This window comes from Sorghum bicolor, chromosome 4 (assembly GCF_000003195.3).
Source record: "Sorghum bicolor cultivar BTx623 chromosome 4, Sorghum_bicolor_NCBIv3, whole genome shotgun sequence".
NCBI lineage: Eukaryota > Viridiplantae > Streptophyta > Magnoliopsida > Poales > Poaceae > Sorghum > Sorghum bicolor.
In genome coordinates this window covers 6,768,620-6,788,154 of record NC_012873.2, presented here as the reverse complement: position 1 = coordinate 6,788,154, position 19,535 = coordinate 6,768,620, and the positions used below count along the sequence as shown (strand labels likewise).

Genomic DNA, 19,535 nt, shown 5'->3' with positions numbered 1-19,535 from the left:
TAACAACTCCAAATCGTATATACATACGTGGCTCTTGGAACAAGCTAATAGAGCTGCACCAAGCAAATAGCTAAAAGGCCCATTACAGTCCACAGAAGCCAGGCAGGCCATATATAAATATATAGATATTCTTGTTACTCTACCACACTAGTACTCCTATTGTCATTTTTCTTCGCTGCGATGCCTCGCGGATTCTATACATGATACTCCGTATAATAAGAACTTTGGCAGCAACTATACTTGATACTTCATTATATTGGTGAAAAGCACTTGCATTGGTTGATATTTTGGCGACATTCTCAAACTTCGGCTTTGTTTGGTTCCACCTACTAAATTTTAGCTAGTTAAACTTTAGTCACTTTAGTAGCTAAAGTTCCAAACACATTGATTAAAATAAGCTTAAATAGTTTAGTTCCATTAGTCACTCAAGAGTAGCTAAAATAATTTTAGCTAGCTAAAATTTAGCAAAAGGAACCAAACAAGCCCTTAATATTCAAGCTAAGGTGATTAATTTGAAGCAAAACCCGTCGCTCACGACGACGGAAATGCAAATTGAAGCAAACATTTTTGTCTCCATCGTCCAACTTGTGGTACGTACGAGTACGACGACGCGCCCTGAAGGCTTTATTTATTTCCTAACCTGAATAAGCGAGGTTATGAATAAAATATATTAACTTAAAAATATCGCATCTCATCTGTCACGGTGTGGTAGTTCTTCTTCCAAGTTCCAGCACGACCACACGTGCCGCGCACATGCTCAACAAATGGTGTGTGCGGTTGCAAGAATGTTACACGAGCCTATTGAGTATTGATGGTGTTCACAATATAGAAACTGAAGGTAGTACTAGACCTGAGCCTATTGCACATGCTACTGCAACTTTTACTGTACTATATATTGTGGGTGCTTCTCTTTTTGGTACTCCCTTCTTCCCCAATTATAATAAGACGTTTCACTTTTTTAATTTCAAATTTGACTGCTCGTCTTATTAAAAAAAAATTATACAAATATAGTCAAATTTAAGTCATTCTTGAAAAACTTTAATTAATAAACCAAGCCATGACAAAAGAAATAATATTTTGTATAAATTTTTAAATAAGACGAGTGGTTAAACTTGGTGTCAAAAAAGACAAACGTCTTATAATTTGGAATGGATTGAGTACCATGCAAATTCATGAGGGTTATAGATTTTTTTTACACCTAGACTCTTAAAATCCAAACCTAAAGTGGAATTGTAGTTCTCACTCTCACTTAGCTGTTAGAAGTATTTCCCATGTTTCTTCTTTCATGTAGTTATTGCTAAGGTTTTGGAACACTCGGAGGATGAAGCCCACGCCCTCCTTTTTGGTGCTAAGCTAGGTATTACACTGATCTCCGAGATTCAACTCTGCTAACTGACAATTTCTAGATTGCCACGCACTCATCTTGGATATTGGTCAATGCATGTTGAAGTGCAGGACATTAAGCAAACAAGAAGCTACTCGATAATCAAGAATTCAAGATATATAGAGAAAAAAAAGATAGATGATGGTACCTCTTGCTAAAAAGGCAAGATGGTTAAATATCCGGTTGTCTTTGTTCGCTTGGGCTTATCAGCTGAATCTGACAACCATTCAGCAGTATTTTTCTCTCATAATAAATCTGTCAACAGTACTTTCCGCCAACGAACAAGGCATGTATGTATTTTTCCCCTTCCTAGGCACTTGCTCATTCTTCAGTCTATAATATCAAGCATGTGCTACAAACTTCGATGTCGCTAACTGATGAGGACATCCCTAGCATTCATTCATCTTCAAATGAAACTCCACTTGATATAAGTGGTCCAATTACAAGAAGTAGAGCTAAACAATTGGAGAAGGAAATTCATTCTCAGGTGAACGCTAACCTTATGTTTAATAATCAGTTTATGTTGAATGATCCTATACTTTTGAGTTCTTGTTTCAATGTCCTTAGGAATGATGGAGGGTATGAACCAGCATGGGATGAAGATGGATTCAAGCCTTTGGACATCTGAACCAAGAAGCCTATCGTGTGCATAAATAAAATGGTGGTTCATTACTTCTGCATGAGAAGGCAACCAGAAGCTAGATGGCTGACCCATGGTACAAATTCCAAGCATCACCACGGACAGAATACAAGGAGTTACGTGGCATTCTACAGATGGATGAAAGCATCTTTAAGTCTATGTTGCAGCCCATCAAACGGTTCATTATTTAGACTTCCCAATAAAGAGTTATGCTCATTTTAGTAACTGCTGCCAGAAGCTGAGAAGACGCGCGAACCAGCCACGAAATCCACTAGTGGATGTGCATGCTGTCATGTATTCAAAGCTGAACGCCCCTATCTATATATATCTCTTGTACTAGACAATGAAAGGACACATCTTGCTTGGTTAAAATTCAGAATACACAAACTCGTGGAGTTTTGTTTATGCGTGAGTCTTGAGAGGCTTGCAAAACTTGTTCTTTCGATTCCTGAGGGAGTTGTAGAACGCCGAACTGCGGTTCATCCAGTTTGTGCCTTCACGTCTATACGGCGTGATTGCGTGGGCTGTTCGTCGGTACGTGGAAGGGTGATTGTCTCGGTAGTTCGTCGCGTGGACAGCCTCGCGGTGCACTGCCTCTTCACCAGGTCACGCAGCGACAAGTTATCAAGTTCGCGAATCCTACGAGAAGATCGGGCCACAACGACTTGTCTCACGCTATCCCTAGGCGTGAGCATATCATCTGGTATCAAAGCCTTCGTTTCCTCGGTAGGATTGTTCTTGATTTTGGTAGGATAGAGTTTAAATACCTACTGTCCACTGAGAGCCAAAAAGAAAACCTACAGCCCAAATTCATATGTGCTACTGATTTTGTAGTTTGCTTTATCGAGTTTTAATCCTTTAATATTTGTCTAGTTGCTGAATTTTTCTTTTCCACATTGTTCTAGTTATTATCTTTGTTCTAATCATCAAATTGCTTGCTGCATGTACCCATCCATCCCACCCTTGATCTGATCATCATTGCTTGCTGCGTATATATAAACAAAAAAAAATACCCACCCATCCCACCCTTGTTTTCTAACCGCCACATATTCCCCACCGCAGTTTTTTGTTTTTGTGCTGCACCATCCATCTTAGTGATCCCCTTTAGTTGAAAGTTGTGCTGCGTTTGACACAGAGGTTAAAAGAAAAGATGTCTATGGGTCAAAAGAAGGACTGAAAACGAGTTTTTGTTCCAAAAAAAAGAGAAAAAAAAAGAAAAGCAAGAAAGAAAAAAAAAAGAAAAACAAAAAGAGAACTGTGTGCAGCACACCAAAAAGGGGTTTGGGCAGCAACAAGTTTTCGGTTGGTGCAAATTGGTGATCATCTATCCACTTACTACATCTCATTCCTTTCTTTGTGCATCCTTTCCTTTATATTCAACAACTTAGACTTCTGTTCTTGGATTATTATTTGGTTTTGCATCACTACATTTCAGTGCATTCCACTAACATATTACCCCACCAAGCTCCACTTAAAGCACCGTGAGTTGTTGCACCGTCGTCGCTGTTACAATCACTCTTCCCTACAGATCGCAGCCCCGGTTCTTGCTCTTTTCAGGGAGAGAAAGAACTTGTTTTGTAAGTGGTGAGGGAGTGATTCCACATATATATTGTCCTTTTTTTTCCTCTACTAACATGGCAGGACGTGGAGATGGTGCCGCTGTTTCGGTGGAGGAATTTCAGGAGTTGCGTACACAAATGAATGATTTGGTGCAGCAGCTCCAAACTCTCCAATTGAACATACCACGTCGAGAACCGCCACCAAATGAGGATGATGATATTGACGAGGAGGATGAGCCACCGCGTCGTCCCGCTGGTCGTGGACGTGGCGGGCGTGGTCATGGTCTTCTTAATTTTGGTCGTGCTCGGCGCATTCCTGTTCGAGGTGGACGAGATTATGATGGTGATGATGATATGTTGTCTGACATGGATGATCATCGCCATGGTGGCCATCGTGGTTATCGTGACCGCCACCGTCGCCTTGATGATGATGGTTTAAGCAAAGTGAAAGTGTCTATTCCAAAATTTAATGGAAAAGAAAGTGCTGATGATTATTTTGAGTGGGAGACTAAGGTTGAACAGATCTTTGATTTGTATCCTTATCCTCCTGTCAAGAAAGCAAAGCTTGCTGCAATTGAGTTTTCAGGCTATGCAATCACTTGGTGGAATCAAGTGTGTACTGAACTCCGACGCGCTGGACATGATCGTATTACTTGGGAAGACATGAAGAGGGAAATGCGACGTCGTTTTGTTCCTGCATATTACTCTCGTGATCTACATTTGAAGCTAAAACGTCTTGTGCAAGGTACTCGTACTGTTGATGAATATTTTCAAGAATTGGAAATGTGTTTACTTCGTACAGGGATAACTGAAGATGAGGAATCCACAATGGCTCGATTTCTGGTTGGCCTCAATAAGCCCATTACTGATAAAGTGGATATGACAAACTACACATGTCTCACTGAGTTGGTACATTTTGCAAAAAGGGCAGAACGACAACTTGCTGGATCTTATAAAGATCGTGCTTCATTTTCAGCTCATAATAGTGCTACTTCATGGCGCCAGTCACAGCAGCACGGGTCAGGGGTGCACACACCTACATCTCGTGCAACTTCTTCCAAACATTTTGATTCCAAAGGCAAAGCTGTAAGCTCTACTCAGTCCAGCTCCTCTGCTACTGCAGCCCCAAGGCATACAAGCAAGATTGAGTGTTTTAAGTGTGGTGGTCATGGGCATAAGCAAGCTGAATGTCCCAATCGTCGTACGATTATTGCCCTTGCTGATGGTTCATATGATTCACAAAGTGAAGAGGAGGACAAGTTTCACAATGTCTTTGCAGATCATACTCTTGACACTTGTGAGTATTCAGCTGAGGATGGTACTTTTGAGCTAGGTCTGAATTGTTTAGCTATTCAACCTATTCTAACTTTTGCTCCCAGTGACATGATAGAAGATGTTATTTCTCCATATTCTAATGAGATTACTAGTGCTGATTTTGATGAGTTGCTTGCTGATTTTTCCTGATTTGGAGCCTTCTAAAATGAATAGATCATCTCCTTATTTGGTGGTTAGAAGAGTTCTTTTCACTCAGTTTGTTGCTGCTGAACAAGGACAACGTCATAATTTGTTTCAGTCCCGATGCAAAGTGAAAGGTCAAGTGTGTCGTTTCATCATAGATGGTGGGAGCTGCAATAATATTGTTAGTGCCTTGCTTGTTGAGAAGCTTGGCCTACCAACACGCCGCCATCCACACCCTTACCATATGCAGTGGCTGAATAATTCAGGGACAGTGAAGGTCTCATCCATGGTTCGTTTGTCTTTCTCCATTGGTGACTATCATGGTGAGGTTGATTGTGATATTGTACCCATGCAAGCATGCCATTTGCTGTTGGGTCGTCCATGGCAGTTTGATGTGGATTCGGTGCACTTTGGGCGGTCTAACAAGTATACTTTCATCCACAACGACAAGAAGGTGGTTCTTGTTCCATTATCTCCAGAAGAGATCTATGCTTCAGATGTGGCTCGCATGAAAAAAGAAGAATCTGACAAAAGAAAATTGAGTGAGGCTGCCAACACTAGTAAGGGAGAGACTTCTAACCAATCTAGCCACATAAAGCCTCTTTCCACTACAAAACAACACCACCAAAATGAGTGCTTATTTGTGAGCAGGAGTGATTTGAGAGAAGTGAGGAACACCACAGCCCCATTCTTTGTGCTCTTGCACAAGGAGGTCCTACTTTCAACTAACGATTTACCTTCATCGCTGCCTAGTGCTGTTCTTGATCTCTTACAGGACTTTGAAGATGTTTTTCCTGATGAGGTACCAGCTGGCCTTCCTCCACTCCGTGGTATTGAGCATCAAATCGATTTGGTACCTGGAGCTTCTCTTCCCAATCGTCCAGCCTACCGTGCTAATCCTGAAGAAACCAAAGAAATTCAGCGACAGGTAAAAGAGCTTTTGGACAAAGGGTATGTTCGTGAATCTCTATCACCTTGTGCTGTTCCAGTACTTTTGGTCCCTAAGAAAGATGGATCTTGGCGCATGTGTGTCGATTGTCGTGCCATTAATGCTATAACTGTACGATATCGCCATCCCATTCCTAGGCTTGATGACATGTTAGATGAATTGAGCGGCTCAACTATTTTCACCAAGATTGATTTACGCAGTGGCTATCACCAAATTCGCATGAAAATTGGTGATGAATGGAAGACAGCATTTACAACCAAATTTGGCTTGTATGAATGGCTTGTGATGCCCTTTGGCTTGACAAATGCTCCTTCAACTTTTATGCGCTTAATGAATCATGTTTTACGAGCTTTCATTGGCAAGTTTGTAGTTGTTTATTTTGATGATATTCTGATCTATAGCAAATCATTTGATGAACATCTTGATCATATCCATCAAGTACTTGCTGTTTTGAGGGAAGAGAAATTGTATGCCAACATTGCTAAGTGCACATTTTGCACAGATCGTGTTGTTTTTCTTGGTTTTGTTGTGACTGCAGATGGCATCCAGGTTGATGAAGAGAAGGTTAAGGCAATAAAGGATTGGCCTACTCCTACAAATGTGAGCCAAATTCGAAGTTTCCATGGTCTTGCAGGTTTCTATCGACGATTTGTTAAAGATTTCAGCACGATCGCTGCACCACTTAACAACTTGACAAAGAAGGATGTTCCATTCAAATGGGGAGATGACCAAGAGCAAGCCTTTGTAGAGTTAAAAAGAAAGCTTTGTGAAGCACCACTGCTGCAGCTACCTAACTTCGGTAAGACTTTTGAGATTGAATGTGATGCAAGTGGTATTGGCATTGGAGGTGTGCTACTTCAAGAAGGTAAACCTATTGCCTACTTTTCTGAAAAGTTAAATGGTCCACATCTGAATTATTCTGTCTATGATAAAGAGCTTTATGCCTTAGTTCGAGTTTTGGAAGTTTGGCAACATTATTTGTTACCTAAAGAATTTGTCATCCATTCTGATCATGAAGCTTTGAAATATTTAAAAAGTCAAGGCAAACTGAATCGTAGACATGCTAAATGGATCGAGTTCATAGAAACATTTCCGTATGTTGTTAAACATAAGCGTGGTAAAGATAACATTGTTGCAGATGCTTTGTCAAGCAGGTGTGGTTTGGTTACACAATTAGATACAAAAGTGCTTGGTTTGGAATCCATTAAAACACTCTATGCAACTGATTCTGATTTTAAAGAACCTTTCTCTCATTGCATTGCTAGAAAAGGCTGGGACAAGTATTATGTACATGATGATTTTTTATTTCGAACTAACAACTATGCATTCCAGCCTGCTCGATTCGTCAAGTTCTTTTACAGGAAGCACATGCTGGTGGCTTAGCTGGTCATTTTGGCATCAAAAAGACATTGGACATGCTCTCTGATCATTTCTTTTGGCCACATATGCGACGTGATGTTCAACGACATGTCGAGCGCTGCATAATCTGCTTGAAAGCTAAGTCCCGCCTTAATCCCCATGGTCTCTATACTCCATTACCAATCCCAACTGTACCTTGGGAAGATATATCCATGGATTTTATTCTGGGATTACCAAGGTCTCAGAGGGGGAGGGACTCTATCTTCGTTATTATTGATCGCTTCTCAAAAATGGCACATTTTATTCCATGTCACAAGAGCGATGATGCTTCACACGTTGCTGATTTGTTTTTCAGGGAGATTGTTCGTTTACATGGAGTGCCAAAGACTATTGTTTCAGACCGAGATACAAAATTCCTGAGCTATTTTTGGAAGACATTATGGGCTAAACTTGGCACGAAGTTGTTATTTTCCACCACTTGTCACCCACAAACGGATGGGCAAACTGAAGTTGTCAACCGTACCCTGTCCACCATGCTGCGTGCCGTGCTAAAAAAGAATTTGAAGCAGTGGGAAGAATGTCTTCCACATGTCGAATTTGCTTATAATAGGGCACTACATTCCACAACAAATTTTTGTCCATTTGAAATTGTTTATGGTTTTAAGCCACATACTCCCATGGATCTTTTGCCTTTACCATTACAGGAACAAGTTAACTTGGATGCAGCGAAGAGATCCAACTTTATCAAGAAGCTACATGATGAGACAAGAAGAAATATTGAGAAGAAATCAGCACAATATGCAAAGCAAGCGAACAAAGGTAAGAAGAAGGTTACATTTCAGCCCGGTGACCTCGTGTGGTTGCATCTACGCAAGGATCGATTTCCCCAACAACGTAAGAGTAAGTTATCACCTAGAGGTGATGGTCCATTCAAGGTTCTAAAAAAGATAAATGATAATGCATACAAAATTGAGCTGCCACCTGAATATTCCAATGTTAGTCCAACATTCAATGTCAAAGACTTGCTTCCATTTGTTGGTGAGCCTGAGTCGAGGACGACTCCTTCTCAAGAGGGGGAGGCTGATGAGGACATCCCTAGCATTCATTCATCTTCAAATGAAACTCCACTTGATATAAGTGGTCCAATTACAAGAAGTAGAGCTAAACAATTGGAGAAGGAAATTCATTCTCAGGTGAACGCTAACCTTATGTTTAATAATCAGTTTATGTTGAATGATCCTATACTTTTGAGTTCTTGTTTCAATGTCCTTAGGAATGATGGAGGGTATGAACCAGCATGGGATGAAGATGGATTCAAGCCTTTGGACATCTGAACCAAGAAGCCTATCGTGTGCATAAATAAAATGGTGGTTCATTACTTCTGCATGAGAAGGCAACCAGAAGCTAGATGGCTGACCCATGGTACAAATTCCAAGCATCACCACGGACAGAATACAAGGAGTTACGTGGCATTCTACAGATGGATGAAAGCATCTTTAAGTCTATGTTGCAGCCCATCAAACGGTTCATTATTTAGACTTCCCAATAAAGAGTTATGCTCATTTTAGTAACTGCTGCCAGAAGCTGAGAAGACGCGCGAACCAGCCACGAAATCCACTAGTGGATGTGCATGCTGTCATGTATTCAAAGCTGAACGCCCCTATCTATATATATCTCTTGTACTAGACAATGAAAGGACACATCTTGCTTGGTTAAAATTCAGAATACACAAAATCGTGGAGTTTTGTTTATGCGTGAGTCTTGAGAGGCTTGCAAAACTTGTTCTTTCGATTCCTGAGGGAGTTGTAGAACGCCGAACTGCGGTTCATCCAGTTTGTGCCTTCACGTCTATACGGCGTGATTGCGTGGGCTGTTCGTCGGTACGTGGAAGGGTGATTGTCTCGGTAGTTCGTCGCGTGGACAGCCTCGCGGTGCACTGCCTCTTCACCAGGTCACGCAGCGACAAGTTATCAAGTTCGCGAATCCTACGAGAAGATCGGGCCACAACGACTTGTCTCACGCTATCCCTAGGCGTGAGCATATCACTAACATATCTCCATCTCGGTTACTTGTTTCCAATACAATAAAAGTTTAATTTTTTTTTAAAAAAAAACATTTGTGTAGTACTACTCCTACGGTATGTAGCAGCAAGAGCAATAGGTATTCATCATAACAGTACTAGGGATAGTAGTATTATCTTGGTGGAAGAAGTCTACTTTTTCTCCCCCAATTTTTACAAAAGTCCGTTTTTCTCCAACTCCAAAACTAGGCAAATCACATCTCTCAAATTTTTAAACCGTGCATTTTACCTTCCTGGAGCGGTTTGAAAGACGGTTTTCTATAGTGAACGGTGGTTTTGCTACCGTGATGGTGGTTTTATCTTTTTTTATATATTTATTTGGCTGAATCTTTGAAAAATCATAGTAAATCACAGAAAAAATCATAGAATAGAAAATTAAATTTTGTTGGACTCTACGTAAGTAGATCTACAAAATTAACATATAATATGGTATGCTTTAATATAAAGTTTTTTGCTATAAAGGTTTTGTCTTTTCTTTGTTTATTTTGACTAAATATTTTAAAAAAAATCATAGCAAATGACATAAAAATCATAAAATAGAAAATCAAATTTTGTTAGACTCCACATGAGCATATCTACACAGTAAATATGTAATATCATATGCTTTAGTACAGTTTTTTGTTGTAGCTTTAGATCTATGTTTTTCTGTAATTAATTGAAATAATTCATAGTTGTAGCTTCTATAATTATTCTGTCAGCCTAAAGCATACCCATGTTAGATGTTCATTGTGTATATATACTCATGTGGAGTTCAACAAATTAGATTTTTCTATTTTATGATTTTTTTTCTATGATTTACTATGATTTTTCAAAGTCCAGCCAAAAAAATAAAAAATAAAAAGACAAAACCTTTATTGCAAAAATTTTGTACTCAATGATACCATATTATATGTTTACTGTGTAGATCTACTTATGTGGAGTGAAAAAAATAGATTTTCCATTTTATAATTTGTCTGTGATTTACTATGATTTTTCAAAGATTTAGGTGAAATAATTAAAAAAAGAAAAAGACAAAACCACTGTCACTGACTCACTGTAGCAAAATCACCATTCACTGTATCAACACCGTTTTCGAAACCGCTCCAGAGAGGTAAAATGCATGATTTGAAAAGTTGATGAGGTTGTTTGTATGGTTTTGGAGTTGAGAGAGGAAAAACAAACTTTTGTGAAGTGAGAGACAAAAGATAGACTTTTTCCTGTGGATATAGCATTTGTCCAAACCTCACGGCCCCCACAATGCAGCCACCAGCCCACCAGAAGTAGCACAGCCTATCAGGCTGACTAGCATTGACGAGATTATGCTCCATCTGCCATCACGCATGAATAGTTGAATACGTACATTATTCTAATAGCCGTATTATATAAAATATATTTTATAGCATATTAATAATATTAATTTAGTGTCATAAGTTTTGTTGCTATTTTTAAACTTGAAAAATGAAGTCTAGCGAGGGAGTACAATCTCCACCGCAAATGATGAGTTAAATTTATAGAGTAATACTAACAGACAACACATGTGGCACGCTATTTGGCATTTGATTATTGGGACTCCAAGTCAATAAAGGAGGTTCAACACGACCTCGGGCCAACGACTTCTCTCTCCAGCAATTTCAACGATGATATTTTAAAAATAATATGGGGTCTATGATGAAATATTTAGAGTTACATTATTATTCTAAACTGAAGCTATGATTGGGGTCCATTGTGTGCGGATCAGGGGAAAATTAAGTGGATTTTATGACCAAATATTTAGAGTACGATTATTATTATTTTTTGAACCTAGAGCATGATTATGAGCATGTTCGTTTGTCTAATAAACCATGACTGAAAGTACTATTATTTATTGTGAGAAAAAATACTACTGAATGACTAACATATTTAACCGATGATGCATTATTTAGTTCTCAAAATTTTTTGGTTTTGTGTATTGTAGCACTTTCATTTTTATTTATCAATTATTATCTAATCATGGACTAACTAGGCTCAAAAGATTCATCTCGTGATTTACGGGCAAACTGTATAATTAGTTTTTGTTTTTAACTATATTTTGTTGTTTCATGTATGTGTCACAAAATTCGATGTGACGAAAAATCTTTAAAATATTTTGGTTTTTTGTGTGAACTAAACAAGACCTAAGCTCAAAAGAGAACCTATTTAGAGCATCTCCAACAGTTTGCTAAAATTCACTTAGCAAATATTGTGATTTGTCAACTCCCTAAAATATATGGCAAGTGAAAAAACGGACTCTCTCCAATAGTTTGCTATTTTAACTTAGTAAACTTTTAAAAAATAGGCCCACGACCTACTGTTCCCAACTTAAAGAACCTGCATATTATCTAGATTTATATTTCATTCAGTTTTTAGTAGAATAAATGTCCACAATGTTTATTGTCTTATGAAAATTTTGATTTGCATTCAGAAACATGAAACAAGGAGCATCCGCATTCATAAATAGGCAGCAAAATCAGTGCATCCGCGTCAGGAACAAAGCAGAAACTGCCGGCCACCAGCAGCATCAGCACACCTGACAACGGCGAGGCGTGGTGCATCACCTGACAGCCGACAGCAACATCACAAGGGCGGCAAGGTGCTGTGCATCAACTGACACCTGACAGCAGTACCGACGGTGAGACGCCTGCAGCTCGCGATGCGAAGTGAGATACGCGCGCGTAAAGATGCGCGCGCGGAGGGGTGGAATACCAAGTTGTTAAAAATAGCAACCTCATTTAGCAAACTGTTGGAGATAAAATTTTATTGTTTTACCAAATTTTTAAAGATGGCAACCTTATTTGGCAAACTGTTGGAGATGCTCTTAGAGTATAAAGAGGTCGTCTTATATTTGGAAGTAGTATATTTTAATTAGAGGGTGTTTGGGACTGTTTCACAAACTCTGCTCCACAGCCGTGGAGCAGCTCCCCGAAAAACTAGAGTTTGTAGAGTACCTCTTTAGGTGCTCTCATAACTACACTTTTTTTCTTCGAACTGAGTGCGTTGAGCTGAAACTGTTTGGCTAAAAAACATGGAGCGAAGCTGGAGCAGCAGTGCAAGCCCTGTTGGTGTCGAGCCCTGTTGCCTAAAATACGAGCTTTGGTAGCTGAAGCTTCGGAGATGCCAAGCCCTGTTGCCTTTCGAGTTCTATATTTGTCCATGGGCCCACATAACACGACTTCGGCGATTCGCCACGCGGCCCACCACGCCCCACACATGTCGCTGGATAAATTATTCGCCCGCGCAGCACGCACGCATCACTTCCAGCTCACGCCACGCCTCTCTCTCTCTCTCTCTTTCACCCAAGTCCCAGTCACAGCGCACAGCTCCCAACCCCCTCGGAGCTCGGCTCAGCCAGGGGCGCGGGCATGGCCGGCCGCGAGGCAGGCGGCGACTGCGGCGGAGTCGGAGGCGGAGAGGGAGAGGAGCCGGCCCGCGAGATCCCCGACGACATCACGGACGAGATCCTGCTCCGCCTGCCGTCGCGCTCCGCGCTGGCGCGCGCCGCGGCGGCGAGCTGCGCGTTCCGCGCGCGCGTCTACTCCCCGCGCTTCCTCCGCCGCCACCGCTCGCTGCACCGGGACCCCGGCTCGCTCCTCGGGGTCTTCACCTTCCCCCTCGTCCCCGACGGCGCGCGCGGCGACGGCAACAGCACGGGCTTCCACCCGGCCGAGCCGCCGCACCCGGCGGCGTCCGCCGCCAGCGCCGTCGCCGCCGCGGCCGACTTCTCCTTCGGGTTCCTCCCGGCCGCGGCGGCGGACCCCTCCGCCGCGGCTGGGTCTGCTGAGGCCGCCGCCGCCGCCGCCGAGTGGATGGTCCGGGACTACCGCGACGGCCGGTTCCTCCTCGACCGCGTCCCGGCGGCCACCGGGAGCACCGTCTTCACCGAGCTCGCCGTCTGCGACCCGCTGTCCCGCCGCTACGTCCTGCTCCCGCCCATCCCGGACGACCTCGCCGACACCGTCCACAGCGTGCTCACCGTCTTCGGCGGCCGCCGCGCGTGCGAGCCCTTCCTCGCGCCCGCCGAGGCCGAGGCGGCCGACGCCGACGCGGACCCACCCCTCACCGTGTTCTGGACGGCCCGCTCCCCGAGGAAAATGATCGCCTTCGCCTTCTCGTCGCGCGACGGCCGGTGGCGCGCGCTCGAGTCGCCGCACTGCTTCGTCTGGCGCAGGCACCGCTCCCCGTTCAGCTGCCCCATCAGCGCCGTCTGGAACCGCCGCCACTACGCGCACGGCCGCTTCTACTGGGTGGACTGCCTCACCAGCCGCTGGCTCGTGCTCGACGCGCGCACCATGGAGCTCTCCCTCGAGGTCATCCCGTCGCCGGCGGGCTACTGGGAGGAGCACGTCGCCGTCGTGGAGGCCCCGGACGGGAGGCTTGGCGTCTTCGCGCACGGCTTCCACCACCCCGGCGGCAAAGCCAATCTACACTACTATACGATCGTGCACGACACGGAAGCCGGCGGCGGGGGCGCGCGGCGGTGGCAGCTGGAGAAGACGATCCCGCTGCCGTGGCAGACAGACCACCGCCCTTTCTGCCTCCGGGGCACGGCCAACGGATGCCTCGTCATCGAAGTCAGCGAGGAAAAACCGGTGTTCATGGCGAGCCACCGCATCAGGGACGCCGAGCTGTTCAAGATCGACGTCAAGAGTTTCGAGTTCCAGAAGATCTGCCGGGCACGGTGCGCCGGCAGGGCTGCCGGCGAGTGCTGCTGGCCATACTTCGGCTTCCCGCCGTCGCTGTCGTCGCCCACTGTGTGAGCAGCATGATGTTACTGAAACAAAATTGTGTTCCAAATTTAGAGCCTTCAGTTTGAATGGCCTACATGTATAAGCAACACTTGTACTCGTCCAGTTTGTTTACAAATGCAACACATACATACAGATACAGTTTACAACTTATACAAGTACAAAGCAAACAACAACCTCAACATTTTTCAACTGTATAAACCCCACAAAGCAGGAGTAGACCACTGCCCAAAGGCATTAGATTATAGTTAAAGCCACGTCACTTGATCTTGATGTTTATTGATTACCTCTTGTATACTATGCCCCATTGTCGGCTGCTTTCAATGGTACCATAGCAATGAGCAAATACAGCATTGCACCTTCTACACAAAAGATGGCAGCTTGTATGGGGCAAAAGGAACCAACTGCTGTATAGCCTAGAGGATAATCCATAGATCATGCCAGGTGCTCCTAGCTTGCTCTATGTTTTGATATCTTCCACTGCATGTTTGTCGTTCTCTTTGTTCTCTTGAAGGATTGCTCAAGGTCAGCTGTGGACCATCCAGTGAGACCAGAAGATCGCCCACGGCTTGCAGAGGATGATCCTGCGCCACGGAAAGATGGCCCAGGGTCCGCTGAGGATGGTTCAGCCAGACAAGAACGGATACCATACGATGATGCGGTCGAGCTCACCATACCTGTCACAGCAGGTGCAAAGCTCTCCACAAACATGCCACAAGATATCAAAGTCTCACCAGAAGGCATGTTGATGTATGAAACTGTACCATCCTGAAGATCTACACAGAGGAGTCTCTTCTGGTTGCCAAAGAAGATTTTAGTCTTGAGCTGGAAAATTGGGCTTATGCCCACAGGCATCCGAGGAATGATAGTCTGCAAGTGGATCCAGTCTTGACGAGTCAAGTCTGCCACCCAAATATCCGACACTATATTGTTAGATCCATCAGAATGTGTTGACAACAAACGAAGCTTTCCTTCCCCTTCAAACAGTTCCAAATTATGGTTTTTTACAGCATCTGGGATGGGAATTTTTGAGAACCTCTCATCTGTCAGGTTGAGCGTCAGGATTTCTCGACACAAATGGGAGGAAGCCTCATTAAGAAGTAGCCAATACATGCCATCATTAACAATAACTGCCTTTGTTGCCTTTAGGAGCTCTGCAGATTCATGTATCGTCCTCCATGTCCTCCACGACAGTGCACCAATAGTGCATATTTCAAATGTCAAGAACCGCACATGGTGGCGGATAGAGACCACCTTGTACTCTTTTGTGGAGGGCACAAATCCAACAAAATATTCAGAGTAAAGAGACTGTACCTTGAGTACTGAATCTGGGAGCCTAAAATGCTTCCTTGTTGTGGGATTCAAGACCTCAGCATCGCCTTTTATATCATAGGCACACACCAAGCCATTGCAGGGGCCTGACATGTTAAACCTACTTGAGAATACAAGCTCCACGCTTCTGAAATTCATTGTGGCAGGATCAAATGTGTACATGTGGACTAGGCCATGATCAAGCGAGGTGAAACAAGCAATGGACTGGTGGAAGCGGCAAGCATTATTCAGGTGACGGTCCACAAAACTAGGTTCTTCAACACAGTCTCGCCAGAACTTGCATACACTGCGGGACTTGACAACATCCCTGCCAGGAAGAAAAGCAAGGATAATCCCTTGGGCGTCTTGAGGAATGAATATTTGAGTTTCCATTGCTTCATTCTGCTTATCAAGATCATCATTGTTAGAGTCCATGCCAAGGATGCAATCTACAATTCTGTCCAAGGTAAAGGTTTGGTCAGTAATCACTATGCAACAAAAAAAAGACTGGCTTGCTGATACAAAATTGTACTGAAATAAAAATATGCCATTTAGTGTTCAACATAAAAGTTTCCACTAGAGCAGTTAACATCATAAGGGAATGGATTTGGTACTGCTATGTGAATTCATTCGTAAATGACTGAAAGTAAACGTAGAACACAAATACAGAATCAAATGCGCACCGGCATGTTCTAACCAACATCAAAACCATTATGGATGCACCACTTTGATGAAGCAATAAAGAGTATTAAACTTCTTCCAGAAACGGATATAGAAGTCGAAGAGCATCTCCTGCAGCTCACCAATAATTCATCCCCAATAGGATGGTATCGATGGTCACCAAATACTGCTTTTTTCGAATATTGGGGGAGATGGTCCAGCAGATCACCAATATTCTTGCCTAATATATATATAGGACCCACATGTCAGATTACATTTTTTTATTTTCTTTCCTCTTTCTCTCTGGCAGGGTGTTTCTTCCCTGCTGCTCCCCACCCCGCTAGCACTTTCCTGCCCCTCACGCTGCCCTCGGCCGCCGCCCTCCTCCTCCACTTCACCGCTGCATCCCAGGGATCCCCGCTCTCCTCCGCCCAGCCCTCCTCGCACTCTCCTCCTCCGGCTTGTGGCCCTCCGCATCCTCCCCTCCCTGGACCTCCTCGTCCTCGCGGACTCCGCTGGCTCCCTGCTCACCCGCACCCTACACCGGCCCTATCTTCATCGCCATTGCTGCCTTATCTCCGTCGCCGGCAGACAAGGTGTCGAGCGGAGGCGTCCTCATCACCAGCTGCGGCGCGGGCGAGGAAGTGTTCAGATCCACGAGCTGGCCACATGCATACAATACTGGCGCACACGGTTGTCCAAACCCCTGGTTTGCCGAGTAGCTTGGAGGACGGCGACCATGGCGGTCTGGTGTGGGCAGTGTGCAGGGAACAAGAAAAGTGACAGTTATCATGGGGTCCACAGTATTGGGGGAGGTGCAACTCCCCCTCTATTTGAGGTGAGCTGTTGGAGCAATGAAATCACCCCGTCTCCCCCAATATGACAGGTTGTGGGGATGAGGGATTGTATTGGGGAGCTGCTGGAGATGCTCTGTACTACAGATGCAAGGCTCTATGAATCACGAAGATGATACACCCCACACCCCCACGCGCGGAAAAAAAAGGGGGGGGGGGTTATTCATAGTGGAAAACAGTACGGGGCTATCATGATGGATATTAAATGATCATGCATCAAAATAAACTCACCTTAAAGGCGGAAATAGTAAAAGGTGCACAAGCATATTGAATTCACAAGTTCTAAATTAAAAAAAAAAAAGAAACAAAGCATGGTACGCAATCAATATGCTTTGCCTCCCTCCCTACCATTTACAATGCACTATTGACCACTCGCATGTTAGATATTAAACCGATCCAACCTTATCTCCAATTTTAGATCACTGGACTACATCAAGGACAAATCAGCATTTTTGGACAGCAAATACTTGTTATTTTAGCATCCATCAGGTATGCTAGTGTGCATCTCTCAGTGCAGTTTTATTTCACTTTCCATTTCTACTCCAACTCCAAGTTAGCGATGCAATCAGCCAATCACCACATCTGCATAGAAGCAGGAAAGTCCCAAGCAAGTTTTCCCCAACGAAAAAAGACTGCAGGGATAAACCTTTGCTTCACAAGTTGGTAATAGAGGTTCAAGACTATGATCAGTTCCATCATCAGGATCACATCTATGCATTTCCAATTCCATTGACAGATAATTCCTATTCCCCATGATGGATCAAAACTGTTTCCCAACAGATGTAGATTCAACCAATGGTCTGGCTAAAATGGTGCCAATCATACAACGAACAGCACACTTTGTGCTGCCATTCTGCCAACCGAACTCCACTTCGCATGATATTTCTCATTTCAACGTGATCTCAGAGCATCTCCCCGGTGAAAACAGGGGGATACATATTTCTTTGCAAGGCAATCGAAGTTCGTAGCCGTAATATATGCATATACGCTCGTAACTAGATCAGATCCGAATACGAATACCAAGTTAGGGTTTGGGTTGTGCACCGTTTCGCGCAACAGGAAGGGAAGACCGAGGGGAGGACGTACCAGGTGGTGCTCTTCGCCGGCGAAGGGGGCGGAGAAGACCTGGGCACCTGGCCTAGGCGGCGGCGACGACCGCCCAGTCGTCGCCACGGCCCACGAGAGCGAGCGAGCGAGAGAACGCTGGGGCGGTGATGGTCTGATGGACGAAGGAAAAAAAAAAAAAAGTTTGCCGCATACAGGCAGAGGCAGCAGCTCGGTCCGTGTAGGGCCTTCCCCGGCCTGACACTGGAGTAGAAAGATTGTACCATTCCAGCTTCCAGGTGCTAGATATATATGAATACATCTTCAGGTGCTAGATTAGAATTTGGACGGTGACGTAAATCAAAGACTTTACGTTTTACAGTTTTATTCAGTTTCACGTGTCTACGAGCCTATTTAGCCCCCAGTTATTAGGACCCGACCGAACTGGCGGTTGAACCGCTAAAAGACTGAATAACTATAATTTAGTCTGCGCCTAGCGCGTCGAGCCACAACAGGGGCAGCGCAAGACCGTGGCGGCTATTTTTCTCATGGAGCTTTTTGATAAGGTGTGGTATAGGTCTTGTGCTCATGTCATGACATACCGTAGGTGCGGCACCTAACCAAACGGACGCGGAAACTGTGGTGTGAAATGTGCGGTGTAATTCGACCGTAAACCTAACGTGTCCTACGTATTTAATGTTGGTATTATAAAATAAAATTATATCATTACTTTTCTAGTACGTGGGTTATCTCATCTCATCAAATATATAAAAAAACTTCCACTAAAACTAACATAATATCATTTTATATCCGATTGTTATACCTTTTCCGTGGGCTATCCTATCTATTATATCTACAACAATAATAATAACTAGAGTAGGGCCTTGTTTAGTTCCAAAATTTTTTTGGTTTTGGGTAATGTAGTATTTTCGTTTTTATTTGGCAAATATTGTCTAATCATATATTAACTAAGCTCAAAAGATTCATCTCATGATTTACAGGCAAACTGTGTAATTAGTTTTTGTTTTCGTTTATATTTAATGCTCCATGTATGTGCCGCAAGATTTGATGTGACGGAAAATCTTGAAAAATTTTTAGTTTTTGGGATGAACTAAACAAGACCTAGCTGAACTCCCCCGTACACAAATGATATTTCAGCGTTGTTTAGTTTAGCCAAAACCAAAAACTTTTCAAGATTCTCCATTACATTGAATATTGCGGCACATGCATGGGACATTAAATATAGATGAAAATAAAAAACTAATTACACAATTTGCATGTAAATCGCGAGACAAATCTTTTAAGCTTAGTTACTCCATGATTGGACAATGTTTGTCAAATGAAAACGAAAGTGCTACATTGTCAAAATCTAAAAACTTTTTGAATCTAAACAAGGCCGAAATAGAAACAACATATAATAGTGTACCATTTTTATGGTGTTTAAACGATATGATTGGACGAACAATAGTTTAATTTCTTGAGCATATTTACTACTACT

General features: G+C 43.4%; 3 protein-coding genes across 3 annotated transcripts; 2 read left to right on the top strand and 1 right to left on the bottom strand.

Annotated features, from left to right (window-relative positions):
* LOC110434720 lies at positions 3,655–5,047 on the top strand. Its single transcript, XM_021459428.1, has one exon. The coding sequence runs from the start codon at positions 3,659–3,661 to the stop codon at positions 5,045–5,047; it is 1,389 nt and encodes a 462-aa protein (XP_021315103.1). The 5' UTR covers positions 3,655–3,658.
* On the top strand, positions 12,597–14,317 carry LOC8071645. The gene has a single exon (XM_002453448.2). It carries the CDS (start codon positions 12,786–12,788, stop codon positions 14,178–14,180), a length of 1,395 nt encoding a protein of 464 aa, XP_002453493.2. The 5' UTR covers positions 12,597–12,785; the 3' UTR covers positions 14,181–14,317.
* On the bottom strand, positions 14,227–18,312 carry LOC8082912 (putative F-box protein At1g32420). The gene is made up of 2 exons (XM_021459408.1): positions 18,080–18,312; positions 14,227–15,881 (listed from the first exon to the last, which is right to left on the bottom strand). The coding sequence occupies exon 2, from the start codon at positions 15,870–15,872 to the stop codon at positions 14,619–14,621; it is 1,254 nt and encodes a 417-aa protein (XP_021315083.1). The 5' UTR covers positions 15,873–15,881; positions 18,080–18,312; the 3' UTR covers positions 14,227–14,618.

What these genes read in the sequence shown, in the direction of transcription:
- LOC110434720 (XM_021459428.1), top strand. Translation starts at nt 3,659, where the DNA reads ATGGCAGGACGTGGAGATGGTGCCGCTGTTTCGGTGGAGGAATTTCAG.
- LOC8082912 (XM_021459408.1), bottom strand. Translation starts at nt 15,872, where the DNA reads ATGGAAACTCAAATATTCATTCCTCAAGACGCCCAAGGGATTATCCTT.
- LOC8071645 (XM_002453448.2), top strand. Translation starts at nt 12,786, where the DNA reads ATGGCCGGCCGCGAGGCAGGCGGCGACTGCGGCGGAGTCGGAGGCGGA.